Source organism: Bufo gargarizans, chromosome 1 (genome assembly GCF_014858855.1).
Source record: "Bufo gargarizans isolate SCDJY-AF-19 chromosome 1, ASM1485885v1, whole genome shotgun sequence".
Taxonomy (NCBI): Eukaryota; Metazoa; Chordata; class Amphibia; order Anura; family Bufonidae; genus Bufo; species Bufo gargarizans.
In genome coordinates, this window is record NC_058080.1 from 538102564 (window position 1) to 538125018 (window position 22455).

At 41.7% G+C, this 22455-nt stretch overlaps 1 protein-coding gene across 3 annotated transcripts in view; it reads left to right on the forward strand.

The window, feature by feature from the left end:
- Positions 1–20778, forward strand: part of BCR (BCR activator of RhoGEF and GTPase) — a 64574-nt gene extending 43796 nt beyond the window's left edge. For all 3 annotated transcript variants that reach the window (XM_044275498.1, XM_044275499.1, XM_044275500.1), the window contains exons 8-23: positions 36–176; positions 2490–2611; positions 2691–2859; positions 4321–4440; positions 4540–4615; positions 4721–4825; positions 4939–5013; positions 5118–5215; positions 9181–9315; positions 9960–10019; positions 10240–10349; positions 10476–10615; positions 10902–11036; positions 11126–11231; positions 14020–14182; positions 18645–20778. In XM_044275498.1, the coding sequence (XP_044131433.1) occupies positions 36–176; positions 2490–2611; positions 2691–2859; positions 4321–4440; positions 4540–4615; positions 4721–4825; positions 4939–5013; positions 5118–5215; positions 9181–9315; positions 9960–10019; positions 10240–10349; positions 10476–10615; positions 10902–11036; positions 11126–11231; positions 14020–14182; positions 18645–18734 (1845 nt within the window). In that variant the 3' untranslated portion in view covers positions 18735–20778. The remainder of the gene's footprint in view (positions 1–35; positions 177–2489; positions 2612–2690; positions 2860–4320; positions 4441–4539; positions 4616–4720; positions 4826–4938; positions 5014–5117; positions 5216–9180; positions 9316–9959; positions 10020–10239; positions 10350–10475; positions 10616–10901; positions 11037–11125; positions 11232–14019; positions 14183–18644) is intronic.
- The last annotated feature ends 1677 nt before the right edge of the window (positions 20779–22455 follow it).

The following is a 22455-nucleotide window of genomic DNA, read 5'->3' on the forward strand; positions in this document are numbered from 1 at the left end:
ACTGTGTGATTGCTGACAGATTTCATTTCCTATAGGACTTACTGAAGCATACACCCATTGGTCATCCAGACTACCCCCTACTTCAAGATGCCCTTCGAATTTCCCAGAACTTTCTGTCTAGCATCAATGAGGAGATTACACCACGAAGGCAGTCAATGACTGTTCGAAAAGGAGAGGTGAGTGGCTTCTGAAGGGGTCTGATTTCTGTGTACTTTACCCAATATTACATTTGTCATCCATTGCACATTTTCTAAGTCTGTGCTTTTCAATACTGCAAAAAAAAAAAAGCATCCAGATATTTATAGCCTGTTAAATGTGTAACATGAGGAAACTCTTGATATACGTTTGGACCCCATGTAACAGACTTCAAATCAAAATCAGTAATATCCAGAAAAGCTTTATTAAAATTCAAATGAAGGAAATGACAAACACTAAAATAAAAACTATTAAAAAGGCATGTCCCCAACCCACCATAAGGTTGAGGAGCCCCCACATGACCTATTACAGCCTGTCGTACAAGCCGGCATAGATAATACAGATGCCACTGTATAAAAGATCTGACAAGCCAACCATATAATGCAGTCATGCCCAAATACTGGAATTGAGGTATTGGTCCCAGTCATGTCAGCAATGCTGTGAGCAGGATCTTTGAGGAAGGCCAAGGTACATGTGGGGAAAGGAACCCCACGTGTATCGCCATAGCTTAGGGCTTTGCCAAGGGTAATTGCTCCAATGCAACAATGTCAGTCTTATTTTCCTAACTTAAAGGGATTGTACAATGATGACCTATCCTTAGGATCAGCTGTATGACGAGGAGGTGGCGCTCCATGCAAGCCCCACTTCCTGGTCGTTACATTATGCGTCGTCTACTGTGTAGTGTCATTACAAGTACTTGCTCCATTCAAGTAAATGAAGCGAGTACTCGTTATTACACTGCACCCGTGAGATGAAGTGCGATATAAATCGCTGCACAACCCCTTTTAAGTGCAATTTGTCAAGGCAAATGATCAGACACCCATAAGGGCTGGAGAACCCATGTTCTATGCCAGGATTAGGTGAGCAGAGCGGGCTCCTGGCTTAGTACTAGGTACCCATGTGCTATGCCAGGAGTTAGTAATTGTCCGGGGGAACGGGTAGGAGCAGCAATGTGCGCTCCTGTCCGTACTCGTAGCGCTACTGCGGCCCCATTAATAAATTTCACACTCGGTACATCAGCGGTGTACGGAGAACCTAGTTTTAAGCGCACAGTGAATGGTGCGCTTTGGGTAGGAAAAAGAGTAAGAAAAATACAAAATTGATTAATAAAGTATATTAGAAATAGTTTTATTAGGGACATCATATTAAAATTGTTACAAAGGTTTAGTTACTCTTTAAATAAAATATGAATAAAATTCATAATGAAATGAAAGATAATAATTAGGATTAATAATGCCTATAAGGCAGTGCCGCCCTCTGATAAGCATGACACACTGACCCAGATTCCAACATAAATATCAAATATACCTGTCGAAAAAGATGGGAGCTCTATTTAGTAGAAGAATATTAAGCAATGATGGACCACATCTGGAGGACAGGCTAAAAAATTAAAATCACTGTGTCAATAATGGTGTAAATGCAAATATACGGTAATCGGCATCTTTGTCAGAAAGTAAACCTATTGGTACAGGTAGCGTAAAACTAAAATCAACAAGTTTATGTTTACATTTACAAAAGGTATTTTTTATATGGAGTGTCCAGCAATTCCAACACAAAGAATAAATGTGCAGATTTGGTCCATCTAAGCCAAAAGGAGGAAGGGAATAAGTTTTTGTTCTTGACAGACAAAGCCAAAGACTGCTACATGTTTACCAACTAGGGATCCAAAGTTTAGGCAGAGCTACTTAAGATCACAGCAAAATCCATTCAACAGAATGGCCCAGATATCCAGAGTCAGAGCCATAGTGTAGCTCTTGCTCCACCTGCATATAGCAAGGGAACTTCCATGATCATTTCCAGAAGGCTGGATAAGAGCCCCATCATTACCACGCTAATCAGCATGTAGACCCCACCATGACAACTTATCACCTGTCCACTGTCTCAGCGTTGGGCCTCCACCAATCACGAGAACTACGGTCCCTTAGTCCCCTATGTGAATAGGACGACACATGCATGTGTACTGCTGCTCCATTCACATTGATGGGACTAACAAAGAGAAGCCAAGGAGCAGCGCTCCGCTATCTTCAGCAGTCCCCTAGAGGTGATTGGAGTGGTGGTGTGCATGCATGACGGACGCTCCATTCAGCTGGGGATCCTCATTAATGGGTAGGTGTTTATGATGGGAATATCCCTTTTAAAGGATTCTAGAGGGAATTTGACTATAGATGCAAATTGGAAATCATCCATTTCCTGACATGGTTGATGACGCGTTACTTGCCTGTTACCAGTTATATTCCTGTCATATTACTTGTTTCTGTTATACATGATACAGGCTTTACTATTTTCTTTTATAGCATCGGCAGCTTTTGAAGGACAGTTTCATGGTCGAACTAGTGGAAGGCGCTCGAAAGCTGCGGCATGTCTTCCTTTTCACTGATCTTCTTCTGTGTGCAAAGTTAAAGAAACAGATAGGAGGGTATGAGTCTATTGTTTGTTAATCATTTTATTTTTTACAATGGCAAGCTGTGGTATAATTTTAATACTTTTGAATACAGGAAAAGTCAGCAGTATGACTGCAAGTGGTACATCCCCCTTGCGGATCTGGCATTTCAACCTCTGGATGAATCGGAAGCTGCGCTCAACATTCCCCTTATACAAGATGATGAGTTGGAAGCAATGAAAGTTAAAATTTCACAGCTGAAAAGTGATATCCAAAGGGAAAGGGTACGTTTTCTTTGTGTCATTTATACGGAGGATGTGTAATATGATTTAATATTATAATTCTGAGAAGTCACTAATCTTATTTTGTAATGTAACACTTTACTGGCTCCCTCCTAATAAATGTATAATCTGTGCATTCGGAGGTCAGAACTTGCCAGTTATACAGAGGTGACACATGTAGAAGGTGAGTATTAATTGTGACAGAGGGCTGGCACTGTCTGAGGGAGCACACTGTCTGCCTAGCACTGTATAGTGCTGCACACTGTGACTGGCACTGTAGTATACATCCCTGCTGCATGCTGTCCTTTCTCAGAACCGGTTCCTGTTCTTTAGTCCGTGATTGAAATGAAGATCCTGCTTCAGAATTTCTTGCAGCAACTGTGGGGTGTATTATAAGGAATTCATTATACAATATTAAAACTGTGTTTTAAGTTGGATTTGGTAAAATATCAAATGGTTTAACCTTTACACAAGATGTATTAAAGGGAATGTGATCAGAAAATGGCTATTGTTTAAAGGGGTTGTTCCAGCTCGCCCTTTCCATGGTGGGGGGACTAGGTGCCAGCACCAAGTGGCTAGGCTGGCGCTCTTCCATTTCTGTAACTCCCATTGTAGTGAATGGGCGCTATGCAAACAGCGTAGCAGAACAAGCCGCGCTGCTTGTGTAACGCCGGAAGCTTGTTCTGCTACGCTGTTTGCTACACTACAATGGGAGTTATGTAGGCCCACTCGGCTATTTCCCTAAGCCGAGCGCTTATTCCCATCTCGCCGTTGAAAAGGCGATATGGGACAACCCCTTTAAATCATGTTTTAACATTAAACATATTTTTAAGGAATTTTTGGTGATGATATTTTAAATTTTCTGTGTCAGTATCTTAAAAAAAAATCCTGCCGTTTTTGTACTGGCCACTAAGTCTAATTATAGGCGCAGTGGTCTGTATAGAGCTCTTTTATTTCAGTTATCTGCCTATAACAATCAGGATTAGAATGACAGCTAACACCTCTGTATAGATGACACATGATCCACCATTCACAATAGGTGAGATCACAGCTTATCTGCTTCCTCCTGACCTCTGGACAGATCACAGGGTACACCTAGAAAACTCTCCCATATAAGTCAATGAGGTCCCCTCCTGTCCATTGTGTCTATGGCCCATGGTGGGTGCTGTAAAGCATATCTCTAAATGCAATTAAGGACAGCTCAGGCAAGATGGCTGCCGCCATAATCGTAACATAGTACATAAGGCCGAAAAAAGACATTTGTCCATCCAGTTCGGCCTGTCATCCTGCAATCGTGTTCAGGAAATAGAATAAAAAATTGTGCAGTCTTAAAAAAGGAACAATCAACAAAAAGGATGTGTGTTGCTATCTGGTTTTAATTGGCACATAATTTTTGGTGCCACGTTCCCTTCAAGTCTAATCACAATTATAATCGGAAATGGCTTATCTCTTTCTTTATTTTAGAAAGCAAACAAGGGAGGAAAGGGTCTGGATCGTCTGCGCAAGAAGCTTTCAGAACAAGAGTCCATGTTGCTGCTGTTGTCGCCAAGTATGGCCTTCCGAGTGCACAATCGCAATGGCAAGGTGACTTTCCGTCACACTGTAATTATTGTCACGTCACTTTACTGATACTTGTCATATCAGTCTGGTCACTGCCTCGTCTTTAACGTCTATTTTTCATAGGGTTACACATTCCTAACGTGGTCAGATTATGAGCGGGCTGAGTGGGGAGAACACATACGAGAACAGCAGAAGAAATGTAAGTGTACATCTTATTGGTATAAATTGAATTTAATCTATTATAGAGTTTTGTGTTTAATAAATAAAAAAACATGTGTTTAATTAGTTTTTCTTCTCTACTTAGGTGGGAAAAGTTTCTCTCTTACGTCAGTGGAAGTTCAAATGTTAACAAACTCCTGCGTGAAGCTGCAGACCGTACATAGGGTTCCTCTAACCATCGGGAAAGAAGGTGGCTACAGAACAAAAGCAGGCACACAACTTGTGCCTGTCCTGATAGATAAAAACAATGATTGGACCTTATTTATAATGACTTCTGTTGAACAGAATATTTTTCCTCTACAGATGATGAGTCTTCTGGTCTCTATGGGTTCCTGAATGTTATTGTCCACTCTGCATCTGGAATCCAGCAGAGCTCAAGTAAGTGGAATTCTCTGCTGTGTAACCATCAAGCTGTAAAATACAGCCTTCACATCATCTATAACAGTGATTTGTGACGCTGCCATCTTTGTTCATTCCAACAGATCTGTTCTGCACTTTAGAAGTGGATTCCTTTGGTTATTTTGTTAACAAAGCAAAGACACGAGTTTACCGGAACACTACTGAACCCAGCTGGAACGAGGTGAGGATTCTGTGCACCAGATACTCCTCAGACCTTTGAGTCTTTACAGAAAGCTTCTTGGCTCTGCTGACGTGAGGTTGCTGAGGCTGTATGTTGTTCCCCCCCCCCCACCCCACCAATCCTAAAGAAAGCGCCCCCATATGCCGAGCCCCTCACATTGAATATACTTACCTGGCTCCTCGCTCCGCTCCTGATCCCCGGACCGCCGCTGCTGCTTCTCCCCGTGCACGGATGAAAACATCTGGTGTTGGGGGGGGGGGGGGGGGGGGGGGGGGGGGAAGAATTATGGTAGCATGGCAGGTGGGGGCGGGAACGAGCCTCCCTAGCGTCATTCACGATGCTAGGGAGGCTCATCCCTGTCCCTGCCTGCCATTGGCTTCTCCCCTTTTTTCCACCACTGGGTATTTTTCATCCAGGCACGGGGAGAAGCAGCAGCGGCGGTGTGGGGACAAGGAGCGGGGACCCGGGTAAGTATATTCAGCATGGGGGAGCTGTTTTTAGTATTGGATAACTCCTTTAAGAAAAGAAAATCATATGGTACATTATGATATTAAAAGGAATGTGTCGTCAGATAACGAACTATTGTTTAAATCAATAAATAAAAAAATGTAACATATCTTTAGAATTTTTTTTTTTTTTTTTTTTTTCCATATCACTGTAAATCCTAAATTCATTTTCACATCCATATTTTGGTCTGCAAACCATGGACTGCAAAATACAGACACCTTGTATGTGCGCTCCACATTTTTATCAGTTTCATCACTAGAAATAACGATTCTCACCTGCAGTACAGCCTAGAATAGGACATGTTCTATCATTTGCAAAATGGACATAGTTATGTTCTTTAGGCCTAAAATATATCAGTATTTCCTGTTCTTTAGGAGCAGCCATAAGTGCCATAGACATAGGGCAGGAGTTGACCTCATTGGCTTCTATGGAAGAATTGTGTAACCATGCTATGTGACCTGTGCAGAGGTCAGAGGGGGAGCTGTAATATCACTTATTTGAATGGTGGATCCTGTGTTAGGCTTCTTTCACATCTGCACTTTGTATTCCGGTTTTGAGATCCTGCAGAGGATCTCAAAACCGGAGCAAAACGCTTCCATCCCCATGCATTGTTAATGGGAACAAAACTGATCAGGATGCATTCCGCTGCGGTTTGTTTCATTTTGTGACTGGCCACAAAACTGCTGCAAGCTGCGGTTTTGTGTTAGGTCTGTGGAACAGAACAACCCGTTTCCGGCACTAAAAACAATAAGTCAATGGTGCCGGATCCGTTTTGTTTGGATCCCCAAAAAAACGGATCCCTCACCCGTTGACTTACATTGTTTTTAGTGCCAGATCCAGTTTGGTCAGTTTCGATTTAATACAATACTTGATGTATTAAATCAAACGGAAGCGTTTTGCTCTTGTTTTGAGATCCTCTGCTGGATCTCCAAACTGGAATACAAAGCGCAGATGTGAAAGTAGCCTTACCTATACAGAGGTGATTTCTGTCATTGCATTCTGTCTAATTTGATAATGTGATGGCTATTGAAAACGTACCTGTACTGAACAGGAAGTCTTGATATATTTTAGGCCTAGAGGTCTGTGTGAAAACTGCACGATTTTAGGATTTTTTATTTTTTTTTACAAATATAGATCGTGGCATGGAAAATTTTAAATAACAATCAAAAATTCTTACAAAAATATTTTAACATATAAACTTTATTTAAACATTAGGCTATTTTCTGATTACACATTCCCTTTTTTATTTTTAAGTTCACACAGACGTATGGGGTCTGTTTTTTGTGGGATAAGTTGTACTTATCGCACCATTTAATAGTGCATACAATGTAGTGGGAAGCTGGAAAAAAATTCCAAATGGGGTGAAATTGGTGTAAAAAATAAAATAAAAATTATGCCATTCCGATGTTTATGGGGTTCATTTTTACAGCATTCCCTATGCAGTAAAATAGACCAGTTCCCTTTATTCTCCTGGTCAGTACAATTACGTCAATTCCACCTTTTATGTAGATATTCTTATGTTTTAGTAATTAAGAAAATATAAAATGGAGCCGTTAGAAAGTACAACTTGTCCAACAAAGAACAAGCCCTTGTGCGGCTGTTTGAATGGAAAAATCCATAAGTTATGGCTCTGGGAAGGCTTGGAGTAAAGAAGAAGAAAAAATGTATCTCAGGCCAGTATAAACTGGCTGGATTAGGTTGAGTACCCAGCATTTTTCTCAGTCATCTGTTACCAGTTTATGCTGCCCTCAGATATGGCACAAAACTGATGGCAGATTCCCTTTAAGAAATGCATATTCCTGAACCCTGGTCTGTCATTTTCTGACCTGCCTCCTCAGATATTTAAAAAAAAGTCTGATTTGACAGAACTAATTTGGCTCTCCTGCGGTAAACTTCATTGGCTGGCACCTTGCACTGTGATGTGTTGTTGTCACGTGGCACAGCATGCATGGCATCTATACAGTCAGTACATACAAGATGTATTCGATCTGCATTATCAATGATTGAGTGGTATTGAAGGTGCCGCACAGCCGTTAACAATGCAGACCAGCTAAACAGTGGCATCCGCGTCAGTTTAAAGCTACATGCACACGAACGTTGTTTGTTTCCATGTCCGTTCCGGGTATATCTGCGGATAGGATGCGGACCTATTCATTGCAATGGGTCCGCAAAAAATGCGGACAGCCCATCGTGTGCTGTCCGCATCAGTATGTCTGTTCTGTAGCCCCACAAAAAAAAATAGAACATGTCCTATTCTTGTCCGTTTTAGGCATTGTTACAATGTTAACATTGTTACGTTTTTTTTTTGCGGATCCGCAATTTTCGGGCCGCAAAACACATAAGGTCGTTTGCATGTAGCCTAAAGGGGTTGTCCAAGTGCTTAAAAGTGATGGCCTATCCTTAGGATAGTCATCAATATTTGATCAGTGGATGTCTGACTTCCAGCACACTTGCCACTTAGCTGTTTCAAAGAGGCCACTGTGCTCCAGTTAGCACTGTGGCCTCTTCCTAGGTCAGTGAGGTCACGTTTATCAATCACGTGGCCTAGACACAGCTCAGTCCTATTTAAGTGAATGGGTCTAAGCTGCAACACCAATAGACAGCATTGTGCTTGGTAAGCTGCAAGGAAGCCGCAGCGCTCACTGGAGTGCCACAGCCTCCTCAAACAGCAGATTGGCGCGGTCACGGGTGTCCTGAAATAAGTTCATAAATACCAGAATCTTGGAAAATTCCTTTAATCCGAGCCTGCTGTGGCCCATAGGGCTGCATTGTACTCCATGGCAGCACGGGTGAGTCGCAACTACGACACAACCACGCCGTGTGGTTGTACCCTAATGCTTCTTATAATTAGAGGTAATAAAGCAATTAATTAAATAATAATTTTGTACAAAACCCCAAACCATTGAAGGCTCCATCTCTTCTAGAGCATTCTAGTAGTTCGTCATAAGCACATACACACGTATATACTTTTATTACTTTGTGGGGGCCTATGGCTGGGGACAAGGTTCATGACCACAGATCACACCTGTGGATGAAGGAGGTTGTGAAAAGCTAGCTATGAGAGATACCTCATGTTTGCTCTCGCCTGGCCCATTCCATCAATCCAGGCAGACCACATGTTCAGAATGTCTTTTCCACCCTCCTCCTGTAACCAGTGGTGAGCAGTATGTTTTCTAGCTATATAGAACATTCTCAAATGTCCTATCAACCCTAACATACAGGGAGTCAATCAAATCAATAATTCTCAATAAGTGCAAGGATCCCCGTGTGATGTGTAGAAGATCCGTCTGCTCACTCTTCCTTCATACATCCCAGTAGGCCATGTTTTTTTGAAAGCATACAGCCCCTTTAATGTACAGTAATGACGGCTCAGCACTGAAACAGATTACAAAATGGTTTTCTTGATGTAATTATCTGGTGTTCTGTCACAATAACTCCAATGCTTTCTCCGCATGCAGGAATTTGAAATTGAACTAGAAGGCTCCCAGACCTTGCGCATCCTGTGCTACGAAAAGTTCTACAATAAGAACAGGCCGTTGAGGGAGGATGTTGGTGAAAGCAGTGAACGTATGGTGGCCAAGGGACAGGTCCAGGTAAGAGCTGGGAACGGGAAGCTGGACATCCATGTAAGGTCAATAGTACAGCATTGAAGGGGTTATCTCCTGAATTTAAACTTTTTTTTTTTTTTTTTTTACTATTATATCTTTCCATTCTTCGAGTTGCCTTCGCTTTCCTTTATTTGAGTTGATGGACAAGCCCTTAAAACGTTGGCTTATGATATATGTGGGGTGGGCAGCACCTGCATTTTACACGATGCATTGCATTCAGTGCTTGTCCCCCACATATAGCTCCAGAGATGCATATGGTTTGTAATGCCCCGACAATGTCTAAAGAAATATAGCAATATATTTGTATGAATTTAGAATAAGGAATGGATGAATTGAAGGTATCTGGAACACTTCCCCGTGCTTTTTTATGAAATCACTAGACCAGCACTGAGGGGGAGGGGATCAGGGAAGCTGCTGAGCATGTTAGTCCATCTCTAAATGCAGTAGGTGGACTATAAGGATAAACAGCAGGGGGCGCTATCAGAGAGGAAAACCAATCAATGTATATTGCAATAATACTGCATTTGCAATGCCCTATTTATTGCATTGTAATGCATGTTGTAGGATAACCCCTTTAGGATACTACCTGTGTGTCAACTTAATCTACTGTTTTCTGCCTCTTGCTACAGTTGGAGCAGCAGCTTGTCATGGGGAAGGATTGGCAGCGATCGGTGGTCTCTATGAATGGGGTAAGTTCTTAGTAGTAAGAATGACTGTGAATGCTGCTGAGGTACGTAGTGTCTGCTATGTAGGTCAACACGTTGCAAATTATCCCCCCCATCCTGCACTGCATGCCTTACCTTAATTATACTCCATTATGGTCTTTCTTATTTGGATTGTATCTCCTTTGCCACCTCATGATCTTTTGGCCCTCATTAATCTATGGAATCCTGATTAATTTCTCTATAGATAGAGGTCAAACTGTCGATGAAGTTCACAAGCCGGGAATTTAGTCTGAAGCGTCTCCCTTCTCGAAAGCAAACAGGGGTCTTTGGAGTAAAAATTGGGGTTGTAACAAAGTAAGTGTAACCTAACTGCAAAAATGCCTTCAAGGTGTACAGTAATACGCTGAGCCAATGAGAAAAGTGCGACTAGCGCTCTGAACATTGCTTTTCATTTCAGTAATTGTCCTTGTTTCCCGACAGGCGAGAGCGTTCCAAGGTGCCATACCTAGTACGCCAGTGTGTGGAGGAAATTGAGAGACGTGGCATGGAAGAAGTTGGCATCTACCGAGTGTCTGGAGTGGCCACAGATATTCAAGCACTGAAAAATGCTTTTGATTCCAGTAAGTAATATGAATATAGATTACAGGATGGTTTGATTTGTATAGAGAATATACCAGTATTAGGCTCTGGTTGTGTCATTCTTACAATCTAGGTAAGTAAAGTCCTGCTGGATGGACATTCCAGGATGCTGTAGTATGCCAGTCTCACAGACCAGTGTCTCACCACCCTGTTGAAAGTAGCCGGGGTCTTGTTCTGTACGCTGGTGCAGCAGGGGACACCAGACCCTTTTTTTTTTGGGTGTAAACACTAGATACTGATATTACACTTTTCATTGTCATCTTTAAGATAACAAGGATGTGGCTATCATGATGAGCGATATGGATGTTAATGCCATTGCTGGAACCCTCAAACTATATTTTCGGGAGCTACCAGCACCTCTTTTTACTGATGAATTGTATCCCAACTTTGCAGAAGGGATTGGTGAGTTTCCATTGTTCTGGAGAATACCTGACAATGACTGTATAAATGCTATCGTCTACCATCATTCAATGTATCTTATCATTTCTCAGCCCTGTCAGACCCTGTTGCCAAAGAGAGCTGTATGTTGAATTTGCTGCTGTCTCTGCCAGAGCCCAACCTGCTCACTTTCCTCTATCTACTTGACCACCTCAAAAGGTACATTTTTATTTTCTTTTGTTTCTATTTTCCTTTATGGTTTACTGCTTCTCTTACCGATCACTCTGAATAAGAATTACTTGTCAGATATTTACTACAAGAAAATTTAGACTAGCACATTCATAATCACAGGTGCACATCCATAGAGCTAATATGCAGGAAGCAAACAAAAAAGGTATGGCAGCACAACATTTCACATACAAACAATAAAACTGGGAAATAGGGATTACCGTATTTTTCGCCCCATAAGATGCGTTTTCACACTCAAATTTACGGGACATTTGATACGCAATACTTGGTTCACAGTCCCTTACTTGGTATATAGTCCCTATATACCAAGTAAGGGACTGTGAACCAAGTATTGCGTATCAAATTTACGGGACATTCAATCGCGTATCGTGGATCAGATTGAAGTTAGGGCCTTGTAAGGACAGGTTAGCCAAGGCACACGGACAGAGTGCGCCTACCATCCAGGTGTATCTCTGGGCTGAGGATATTTTTCTAGGGTTAACTAGGGACATGCATTAGGTGTATGGACGTGCTGCCCCTATTTACTGGCTGCCAGGTTATCTTAGCTCCTTCTGCACTTGTATTCTTATATATGAGTCCTTTTGGGATTTGTTTTGTTATTAAAGTATTTATAATAAAAGTTAAGTTTTAGGTAGTTGCTTTCAGTGATAGTGATTTATTATTGCAACTATCCTTGAGGTATATTTTTCAGTGAAACAGTTTTATAAATGTAGCTGGTTCCTACACTGCCCTAAATATTGTAGGCTTAGTCAAGCCCAGGAGAGGCAGTTCTGTTAGTGTTAGGGACCCATCTGCAGAAGCCACCTTGACACCTGATAGATGGGGCCGACACACGTTTGATCAAAAATGTGCGCAAAGCGCTTGTATTTTTTTCATTTATAGTAGGTATTATACCACTTTAAGTTAGAATGATCCTTATTTCTCAGTTTTATTGTTTGTATGTGAAAAGTTGTGCTGCCATACATTTTTTTTTTTGTTTGCTTCCCGCTTGTCAGATATTTAGTTATTTTTATCCTTTTTGTAATCTGTTTAGGCCTGTTTAACATTTGCAGAGAACAGCCTGCTAAAGTTGGCAGAGCTCTCTGGATCCGGCATTGCCGGACGTTTACAGAATGCCCACTGGCACCATTGACTATAATGTAAATATGTCCGGATTCGGCTGGACAAATACCTCTGCTGGAACAGCCTGTAGCAAATGTGAAACTGGTACGATTATTTTCTTCTACAAGAAAAACATTTATTTGAATTGCCGGACAAGCCCTTTAAATTTCAGTGTATGATATATGTTTAGGCTACTTTCACACTTTGAAAAACGATTATGATGGATTCATTATGCTGCTCATTTCCATGGTGTTGTCCTTGGTCATATTTGAACCTAGAACCGTGCTCTGCACAGTTAAGTGTAGACTGGACAGACGTATATAGTCAGAGTGGTCCACAAGTGGTTAATTCAACACTTTAAAGATGCCCTTTGTGAATACTGAGTTTTTAGCAAGTGCCCACAGCCTGCCTCTCTAAACAGAAAATTCATACAAACCTGCTCCCTGGAGCTTTGATCCTCCTCCCTCCTTTTCTTGTTCCACCCCCTGCAGTGTTGACATCCAGTGCAGCATGGTCATGGTCACATTCTCCACTGCAGCCAATGACTTGCTTCAGCGGTGACATGTATTTGTGGCCATGTCACCGTTGAAGCCACTCATTGGCTGTAGTGGAGCGTGTGACGATGCCCATGGTGTGTTGGATGTCACCACTACGGGGACCGGAATTTGGACAGTGGAGGACCAGAGTGTTGGTGAGCAGGTAAGTATGAATCTTCTGTTTTAGAGATGCAGGCTGTGGGCACTTGCTAAAAACTCCTGGAGAACCCCCTTTAGGATAGATTTTAGGCGCAGAGACATTGGTAAATCCGGGGGAATATCTTGTAGGGCTAGCTCAGCTGAATGTAATGTTATGATTTTAATTAGCGATCCTTAGCTTCATTCTGGAGAAAAAGTTGTTTTTAACAATATACAAATGAGCAGGTAAGTGCACTGAGGGCTGGCCCAAACCACTTTGTGGGCCCTTTCTCCTCCTGCTTCCTTTTCCACCCCCCCCCCCCCCCTTCTTGATTTACCGAGCCAGGTTCTTTCATAGTCATTTCACCTGGCCCTGTCAGTCAAGAAACAGAGAGGGTCTGGCAGAAGGAATACGGGTGCACTGAGTGGTGTAGGACCACCCTTGTTGCACTCAGCTGCTCATCTGCATATGGATTAGAAGTACTGATATTTTTTTCTCAAGTATGAAGGAGCAGATCATTATTGGTGCCTTTATACAAGGCTGAAAGGGGACGACAGAAATCAAAAACGACCCCATTCAGGTGAATGGAACTGATTTTCAGTAGCAGAAATGTCTGCAGCAAATTCTGCCGTATGTGAAAGCTCCCAAGTGAAAGAAATCATTACCTTCATTCCAGCTAGCTCTATAAGGCATTGTGCCTGGTTTAATAGTTGACAGATTCAATTTAAAAAAAATCCTTGGGTGAAGATGATGATGATGATGATGATACAGTGAATCACCACGGTTTTGCAATAAGGTTACTGGCCACGTGGCTTTTACTGGTAAACATGAAGGAACCGTATTGTGGAACCTTTGGCTGTGCAGCATATTACAGCAACGTGTGAACCAAATATGTTCTTCAGGCTCTAACCCTACATCACAACAAGGAGCTGATTTGACTGGTAATGTACTTTTAGTAATTTTGTCCTGTATTTTGTATTAGGGTGGCTGAGAAGGAGGGTCAGAATAAGATGTCCCTTCATAACATTGCCACAGTCTTTGGTCCAACGTTACTCCGCCCTTCAGAAAAGGATAGCAAGATCCCTACCAACCCCACCCAGCCGATCAGTATGGCAGACAGCTGGAGTCTGGAAGTGATGTCACAGGTAAGCTGGGAGTGTCCTCGAGTTTCACACTTTTAATGTTACTTGAACAATTTATGTATTAAAGGGGTTGTGTCCGGGCTACAGATAATGATGACCTATCCTCAGAACATCGGATCAGTGGGGGTCTGACACACTGCTCCCCACCCATCAGCTGTTTCGGGTAGCCACATTGCTGGAAACTATATAGTGTACAGAGCTAGAAGCAGACGGCTCTTTACACTGTGTAGCAGCCATGCCAGCATCCATTGCAGCGAATGGGAGCTGATCTGCAGTGTACCAAGCCTTCTTCTTTTGCTCCATTCACTGTACAGTTGCCGGTGCCGTGGCTGCCAGCCAGAAACGGCTAATTCTGGGGGTTCCTGTTGTCTGACCCCCACTGGTCTGATATTGACGACTTAATCTGAGTATAGGTCGTCAATATCTGTAGCCCAGACAACCCCTTTAATTTTCTATCATTTTATACATGATTCTTAATGTTTAAATTCTTTTTTTTATTCAAATTTTGAAAGTTCAAAAAATAATAATTCTGTTTTACAATAAAATGATTATGAAAATCTATATCATAAACATAAATAAGATTGGTCTACATAGCATTAAATGTCATGACATGTATTACAATGGAGTTATACAACAATCAAGTATTAACGTAAAAAGCAAATGATTCTTAATGACTTCAAATGTTGTTACACAGCTAATGAAATCAGAAGTAAATACTTTTGTACATAAAGGCTTTAGTTTTTTTTGTTTGTTTTTTTATTCGGTAAACATTAGTTTACAAAACACTTAGGGGGTCATTTACAAGCAGATACATACGCCACTTCTGTGACACGCCATGTTGAGGCACAATATGCGACTTATCCCCGCTCACAGCCAGGTCTGAAAAAGTAGGCAGGGGTGGGGGATGGGGTGGCGGGCCCGCCTCATTCATCATTTTCTACGCCTAGTTTAGGTTTAGAAAATGGTCTAAATGTAAGACAGCAAGGAAGCTGTCTTATATTTAGAATCGGCGGTGGATATGCCGAAGTTATGTAGAGGCCGTCGCCTCTACATAACTTTGGCGATCCACTGCCAGGGGAGGCGCTTATTAAGATAGACGTCTAAAATGCCAGTTTTAATAAATGTGCCACCTTAGGGTGCAGATTTGTGTGCAAAAAATCTGCACAAAAGGACTTTTTTATGTGGTTTTTGGTGCAGATTTAATGTGGATTTTCTGCACATATCACCCTTCCATTGAAAAAGGTGAAATCCGCATTGGAAAAACAGTTGACATGCTTCAGATTTCAAAATCTGCACAACTGGTTAATTTCTGCACCTAAAAAAACACTGTGTACATGAGATTTGTCTAATCTTTTACACTTTGCTGTTTCTATATTATGCTTTTGGTTTTGTCCACACACAATCTGCATCATGTGCATGCACCCTTGTACTTATGGAATGTTACGAGGAACTATAATTATAAAAGACTTTCTATGCATTATTTTATTGCATTCTCATTGCAAGTCTTTGTATGCACGAAGATCCTCATCAAGGTTTGTAACACTATCAAGTATAGGACCACCTCTACAGAACATATGCACCCACTACTAATTGGATTCTCATTTACAAGTATCACCAGCAGTCAATAACAAAATAATCCAACTATATATTATTAATCAGGCATATTTCACACCAACTAGGCTACATAGAATGGGTAGAGCGGTACCCACGGCATGCCCTCGGTGTGGGGAACTAGAGGCAGATTTCTGGCACATGATATGGAGATGCAGCCCGATTGCCGCATTTTGGGGGGAGGTGACTGCATTCCTCTCCAATCTGCTGCCAGTCCAGGTGGATTGCACCCCTGGGGTTTGCTTACTGGGAATAATGGATGAAGATCTATGGGACTGATCTACGACAACTTTTTTTAAGGGAATCACTTTTCATGGCACGTAAGTGTATTGCTTTGAGATGGTACGACCCCAATACGCCGAACTTGTTTATGTGGAAACTGCAGATAAATCAGATACTACCAAATATAGTGTTGGTGTTCAAACATCGCAATAAACCACAACAAATTTGACTGGGTCTGGGGTAGGGATCGACCGATTATCAGAAGTATCGATATTATCCGGCTGATATTAAGGATTAAGAATTATCGGTATCTGCATCTAACCTTGCTGATAATGCGTATAAAGCGAATACTAGTGAGCGGGCCGGAGAACACAGGGGAGCGCGACACCGGACCTGGAGATGAAGAGGAGCCGCGGCGCAGGAGAAGTGAGGAGTTTTTTTTTTTTTTTTAGGGTCTGATAGGGGTTAAATAAAGTCTGATCTGAGGTCTGATAGGGGTTAAATAAAGTCAGTGAGAAGGGGGGGATGGTGTGGAAATTGGCATTTGGCACTAGTATATTATAAATGTAAATTATAAATTGGCTACCAACTAAGGGCTTTATTAATTTATAATTTACCGTACATTTATAATAAACTAGTGCCAAATGCTAATTTTCACCACCTCAGTGACTACTAACTAATATAATATATAAAATAGCGGTATAAATTATCGGCTATCGGCCTGAAAGTTCACCGATTTTATCAGTATCGCATCTAAAAAAATCTATATCGGTCGATCCCTAGTCTGCGGCCTGTGGTGTGAATCGCTCCACACTTTGTACTCAACCTCGAGACTGCGAAAAGCTTTGTCAGAAGCTCGAGGATCCATGGTTCACTCAGCGTAGAGGGATCATCTGAATGTAATGTATTATACTGCGCTATTCATTGCTAATAGTGCAGTGAGTGATTGCAGAAATGGAATGTAAAGAAGCGTTAACTCTGTATTAAGAATTGTAACTGGAATGTTTGATCTTGATGACATTAATCTGATGTTAATAAAAGAGTTTAAAAATATAAATGCAATCACAGGCCTTGTTTTTACACCATCAGCTAGGCTGGATACATAGAGGACATTGGTAATCAGCGAAAAATAATCTCCTCTAAAAACATAACCTTTATGTTAGGGCATTCAGGGAAAGTTTTGAAGACAGTGGGATCACTCTTTTCAGGGCTTCTATTCCGCTTAGGTACAGACAGAATATAGCTAGATCCCCGTCTTCATAAACCGATTGGATATTCCCTCTAATACACAATTTAGGTCTCCAGCGTATCTTATTTTTGGGTTATTTGGTTTAATAAAGGTTGTGTTTTTAGGGGAGGTTATTTTTCTATGATTTTTCTATTTTTTTTATTTATTTATTTTTTTGAACCCGACAGTAAGAAATAGTCCATTATAGAAAGTGACCGGGTTGTCTTCTGCTGGACCTTTGGTGCCCATTATTGTGTTATAGTCACACTATGACACACTGGAGAATCTTCTGGTGGGCCTGTCTTACCTTAGTGTTTTTTGGGCATCTGTCAGCAGATTTGTACCTTTTGAAACTGGCTGACCTGTTGCATGTGCGCTTGGCAGCTGTGTTTGGTCCCATGATTATATGTGCCCACATTGCTGAGAAAAATGTAGTTTTAATATATGCAAATTCTCTAGGAGCAACGGGGGCGTTTCCCTTACTCCTGGAGGCTCCGCTGTCTCTGTAGCTGCCACTCCCTCTGCACTTTGACAGAGCCGAGCATGATGACGTTTTCACTGCCTGGCTCTGTCAATTAAAGTGTAGAGGGCGTGGCAGTTGCAGAGAGAGCTGAGCCTCTAGGTGTAACGGTAACACCCCCATTGCTCGTAGAGGCTCATTTGCATATATTAAAACATCATTTTTCTAAGCAATGTGGGCACATATAAACACGGGACCAACACAGATGCCTTCAGCTGCCAAGTGCACATGCAACAGGTCAGCCAGTGTCATAGGTACAAATCTGCTGACAGATGTCCTTTAAAGTCCTCATTGTTGGACTTAATAAAATGCTTTTATAGGTAGAAGACAAAATATTGAACAAATTTTACGTCTGTGAGAGAGTGCCCCTCTACAGATCATTCTCTAATGTGTTGGCAGATTAACATGGCTGCACATTACTGTGAGTATCTGTGCATACACAAGTGATCTGCCTGGTAAATCGAATCAGCAATTGTGCGCTCTGTGCTAAACTTTGTTTAGCGGCACATTCGCTCTGATATCATCCCGCATGTGCCGATACTTGCAGTAACAGTGCATGAACAGGATTACCAAGGCCGTGTGAGATGTGCGGCTATGTTAATCTGCCGGCAGAGGGAGCGTCCTGAGCTGGTGTAAAGGAAAACTGCCTTAGCCGCCGAAAGCAACCAATCAGATTCTACCTTTCAAAAGGAGCCCTGACAAATGAAAAGTAGAATCTGATTGGGGCAACTAAGCCATTTTTTTTTTCTTCCTTTTTATCAGTTTTGATAAATCTCTCCCACTGTTTGACACCGCAAAACACATGGGAAAGGTCTCAGATTTGCACATTATTTTTTTTATTGTACCATGTTTTGGGCCTGAATTTATGCCTTTTTCTTTTTCAGGTGCAGGTTCTGTTGTATTTTCTGCAACTAGACACCATTCCCACCCCAGACAGCAAACGTCAGAGCATACTCTTCTCAACGGAAGTGTAACCCCGCACTCGCCCGCGCGCTGTTCTTATTACTGAAGCTGAAGGAGATGTGTGCTGTCTCTGGGCTTTTTCCTACCAGCCAAAGAGAATGAGGGACAGTGATTTTTCTTCTTAAATCAATATGAGGCTTGCACTAGAAATGTACTGGCACAGAAAAGTGCTAAATGTTTAATTTATTTATTTATTAGCTAATAGGTAACTTGTAGCTCAGCAGTGGACCAATGGCTTCCATCCCTACACCACAGCATGGTGTAGAAGCCATCCATATCTCTTCAAGAGCCAAAAGATCCTAAGGTTTTCCTGTAGATCTCTCCACAATTAAAGGAACCCCAGTGCTTTTTTTTATTATTCCCCATTCCAGTCATTACTATGTATGTTTATTGCACCCCTAAAACGCCATGTTCTCTAATGTCTGATTAGACTGTAGGTGATCTAGTTAGAAGTTACAGCTCCTACTTGTCAATGCAGTGTTAACATGATATATAAATGAAATAGCTAATGTTTATTCTATATAGGACTCTTTCCAATAAGCTTCAGAACTTGGCCCGGCCACTAGGTGTCAGGATAAGCCACTGCTGTTGTATTAACCTTTCCAATGCTGGATGTATCGAAGGTCCACATTTTTAGCGTTGGGCGTAGGACTTCCTTGTGCCTATTTCAGGTGTATTTTGTAGTAGTTTTTTTAAACCTTTTTTTTTTTTATATAGTCTGTGATATTTGCAGCATGTTTTAGCTGGTTCTTTCTTCTGACTGGCCTTCAATGTGAAAAGAAATTCTATCCAAAAATGTCAGGATCCAGTTTTTTGCAGGAAACTTCAGATTGAACAATTCTTAATAGATTCATTAAATGTCATTTATCTTCATTCTTTCCCATTGCTACAGGAAAGTGTAATACAGCACTGTGCAGCTATGCTACCTTTACATTTATAGGATGATTGTTAGAAAATGATCTCTTGGCCTTGGTAGATTTGTTTAGTTTGTGCTACAGAATATCCTGCGTCAGCGGCTAAATTGTCTACACTGGGATCTGAAGCCATAAAGTGAGTTACTGACTTTATCTCCAGTATTTGCTCCACTCAGCGGCTGATGGAATAATGGATTGGACAATTTTACAGAGTGAAAGCGGAGCTGGTCTCTGTGTTCAGGTGCTTCATACTGTGGACCACAGGAATTCACTGCCAGATATGTGGAGACCTTTTCTCCACGTATTTCACTACCCTGTTGTACAGTTTTAGGTGTGATCTGTGCACAGCGAGTACAAGGGCATGTCATGCGTGTGATGTGCTATGAAGTGGGCCGCCTTGCCTTTTGGGGTGAGGGGGTTGCAGGGCGGTAACTGAGCACATATGGTGCTTTTGTGTGCGATTTCTTGCAATATGGAACCAGAATCCTCCTAAATGTTTAAGTGGAGGAAAGTGGAGGATTTGGGGTTGAGAGACGATTAAAAGATAAGACTTCTTAAAGCATCTCCCACCAGGTTATCTTAGATAGTGGGATTCTAGATCCTAGAGCTCTGTCACCATTGAGCAGAAATTTATATAATGTAAATTGTATTTGAATGTGTTTAGAAGCAGCAATATAAAATGAGAACGATGAGAAAAAAGTCTGGGAAACAATGTCACATGGCTGATCTAAGCAGAATGGGCCCTAAGCAACGTGAAACCAATTGATCAGAACAGCAGCACTGGCTTCCCTTTAGAAAAGATTTCAAGGAAAAGTTGATGAACCTCGAAATTTTAAAGGGGTTGTTCAAAACGGTCACCAGTGAGCGCCATGGCCTCTTCCTGACCTAGGACGTTAACGTCACGTGGCCTAGGCGCAGCTCAGTCCCATTCAAGTGAATGGACCTGAATTGCAATACCAAACGCAGCTGCTTTCCAATGGATGGCACTATGCTTGTTGAGCTGTGAGAAGCATCTCCCCCTCATAGCGAGAAGGGGGTGATTAGCGGGGTGGTCCAGACTATACGGAGTGCAGTGGAACTAGAGGAAGAGTCTGCAAGAGTCTTGCAGTTTATTCCAATTTTAATTTATATTTATTTATTTCTTTATTAAAAAGTACAGATGTAAATTTTCTTTTTTTATGACTTATTGGTTAGACTACTTTCACACTGGCGTTTTGTTTTCCATTTGTGAGATCCGTTTCAGGGCTCTCGCAAACGGTCCAAAACGGATCAGTTTTGCCCTAATGCATTCTGAATGGATAAGGATCCGCTCGGAATGCATCAGTTTGTCTCTGATCAGTCTCCATTCCGCTCTGGAGGCTGGTTTTGGTGTCCGCCTGACGATGCGGAGGCAAACGGACACACAATGTAAGTCAATAGGGACGGATCCGTTTTCACTGACACAATTTGGCACAATAGAAAATGGATCCGCCCCCCATTGACTTTCAATGGTGTTCAAGAGTGATCCGTCTTGGCCATGTTAAAGATAATACAAACCGATCCGTTCTAAATGGATGCAGACGGTTGTATTATCGGTGTTGCTCCGTCTGTGCAGATCCGTTTGGTGCGGATCCGTCATGGGAGTATGAAAGTAACCTTAGTTGTAATCCCCAGTTTAGTGTACCTGAAAACGACAACATGTTTTATTCAGTATGGGCCCTTCATCACATTATAATAGGATAATTGAGTATGAGTTCACACTCGCATCACCTACATCTACAGGTTACTGGTGTCTGCTCTTTTATAATTCCATCCTTTGCGATAGCCTAATGTAGGGTCTATACGGCTTCATATAAAGAGGTCTTTTTAGGTGTTCTGATCCATTGGTTTTTCTACTAGTCAGCCAATAACCTCCTGATATTGCACAAACCTTTATGGACACATGATGACCTTATACCGGATCCAATTTTACAATATGACCCCCTTTTGTTTCATTTCACGGTCCTGTCTTCTTGGTCAGCAGTTCTTACAGTTAGGAGGATTCTGAAAGCCATTAATTTGGCGTTTTCACCCCAGTGTGAGGGGTAGGAACAAGAACCCCAGATACATTGATGGTTGTTTTTTATTTTCTAAAGTGGATAAATAATATTTAAAAAGGGAATTATATTGTATTTGTTAAATATACCAATGCATTTTTAGCCTCTTGTTTGTACACAAGCTATACAATAAAACTAAAGCTGGAACTAAACTGTGTCTACTACATTAATCATAAATACTACTGGGACTGGGCAGGACATCACAGACTGGGTTCCACAGATCCCCAAGGTTCTACCAAGAAGTCTTGAGTGCGTTTCCAAGATGAAAATGGGTACTGGTGGACATTAGGGAGACAGATCTATCAGATCTGTCATTCCAGCCAGGCTTACTGACGTCTAAGAAAACGAGTCCCCGCTCTTTCATGGGCCATGGAGAGCAGTGACAGGATTTAGTAACCTTTTGAGCAGAGCCACATTGGTTGTAGTTTGTGGGGTAGTAGGACAACACATGGGATCCTCCTGCTAAAAAAAGAACTAATTGTTAGTTACCGCCGATTTGGTCATCCCAGCTGGGCTTTGTTTAGTGATGATGTCATGTCAACCACACTTGACCTCTGCAGCCAATCATTGGCCTCTTTGGTGCACTGCTGAGGCAGCGTGGGATCTATTAGGTAAGTAATGCTCAGTTCTTTTTTCCCAGGAGGATCCCATGTACTTTCTTACTGAAATGGACAACCCCTTTAAGTGATGATATACTTACTGTATTCTGCCTCTACTGGATTGGGATGCTGTTGTACACTGAT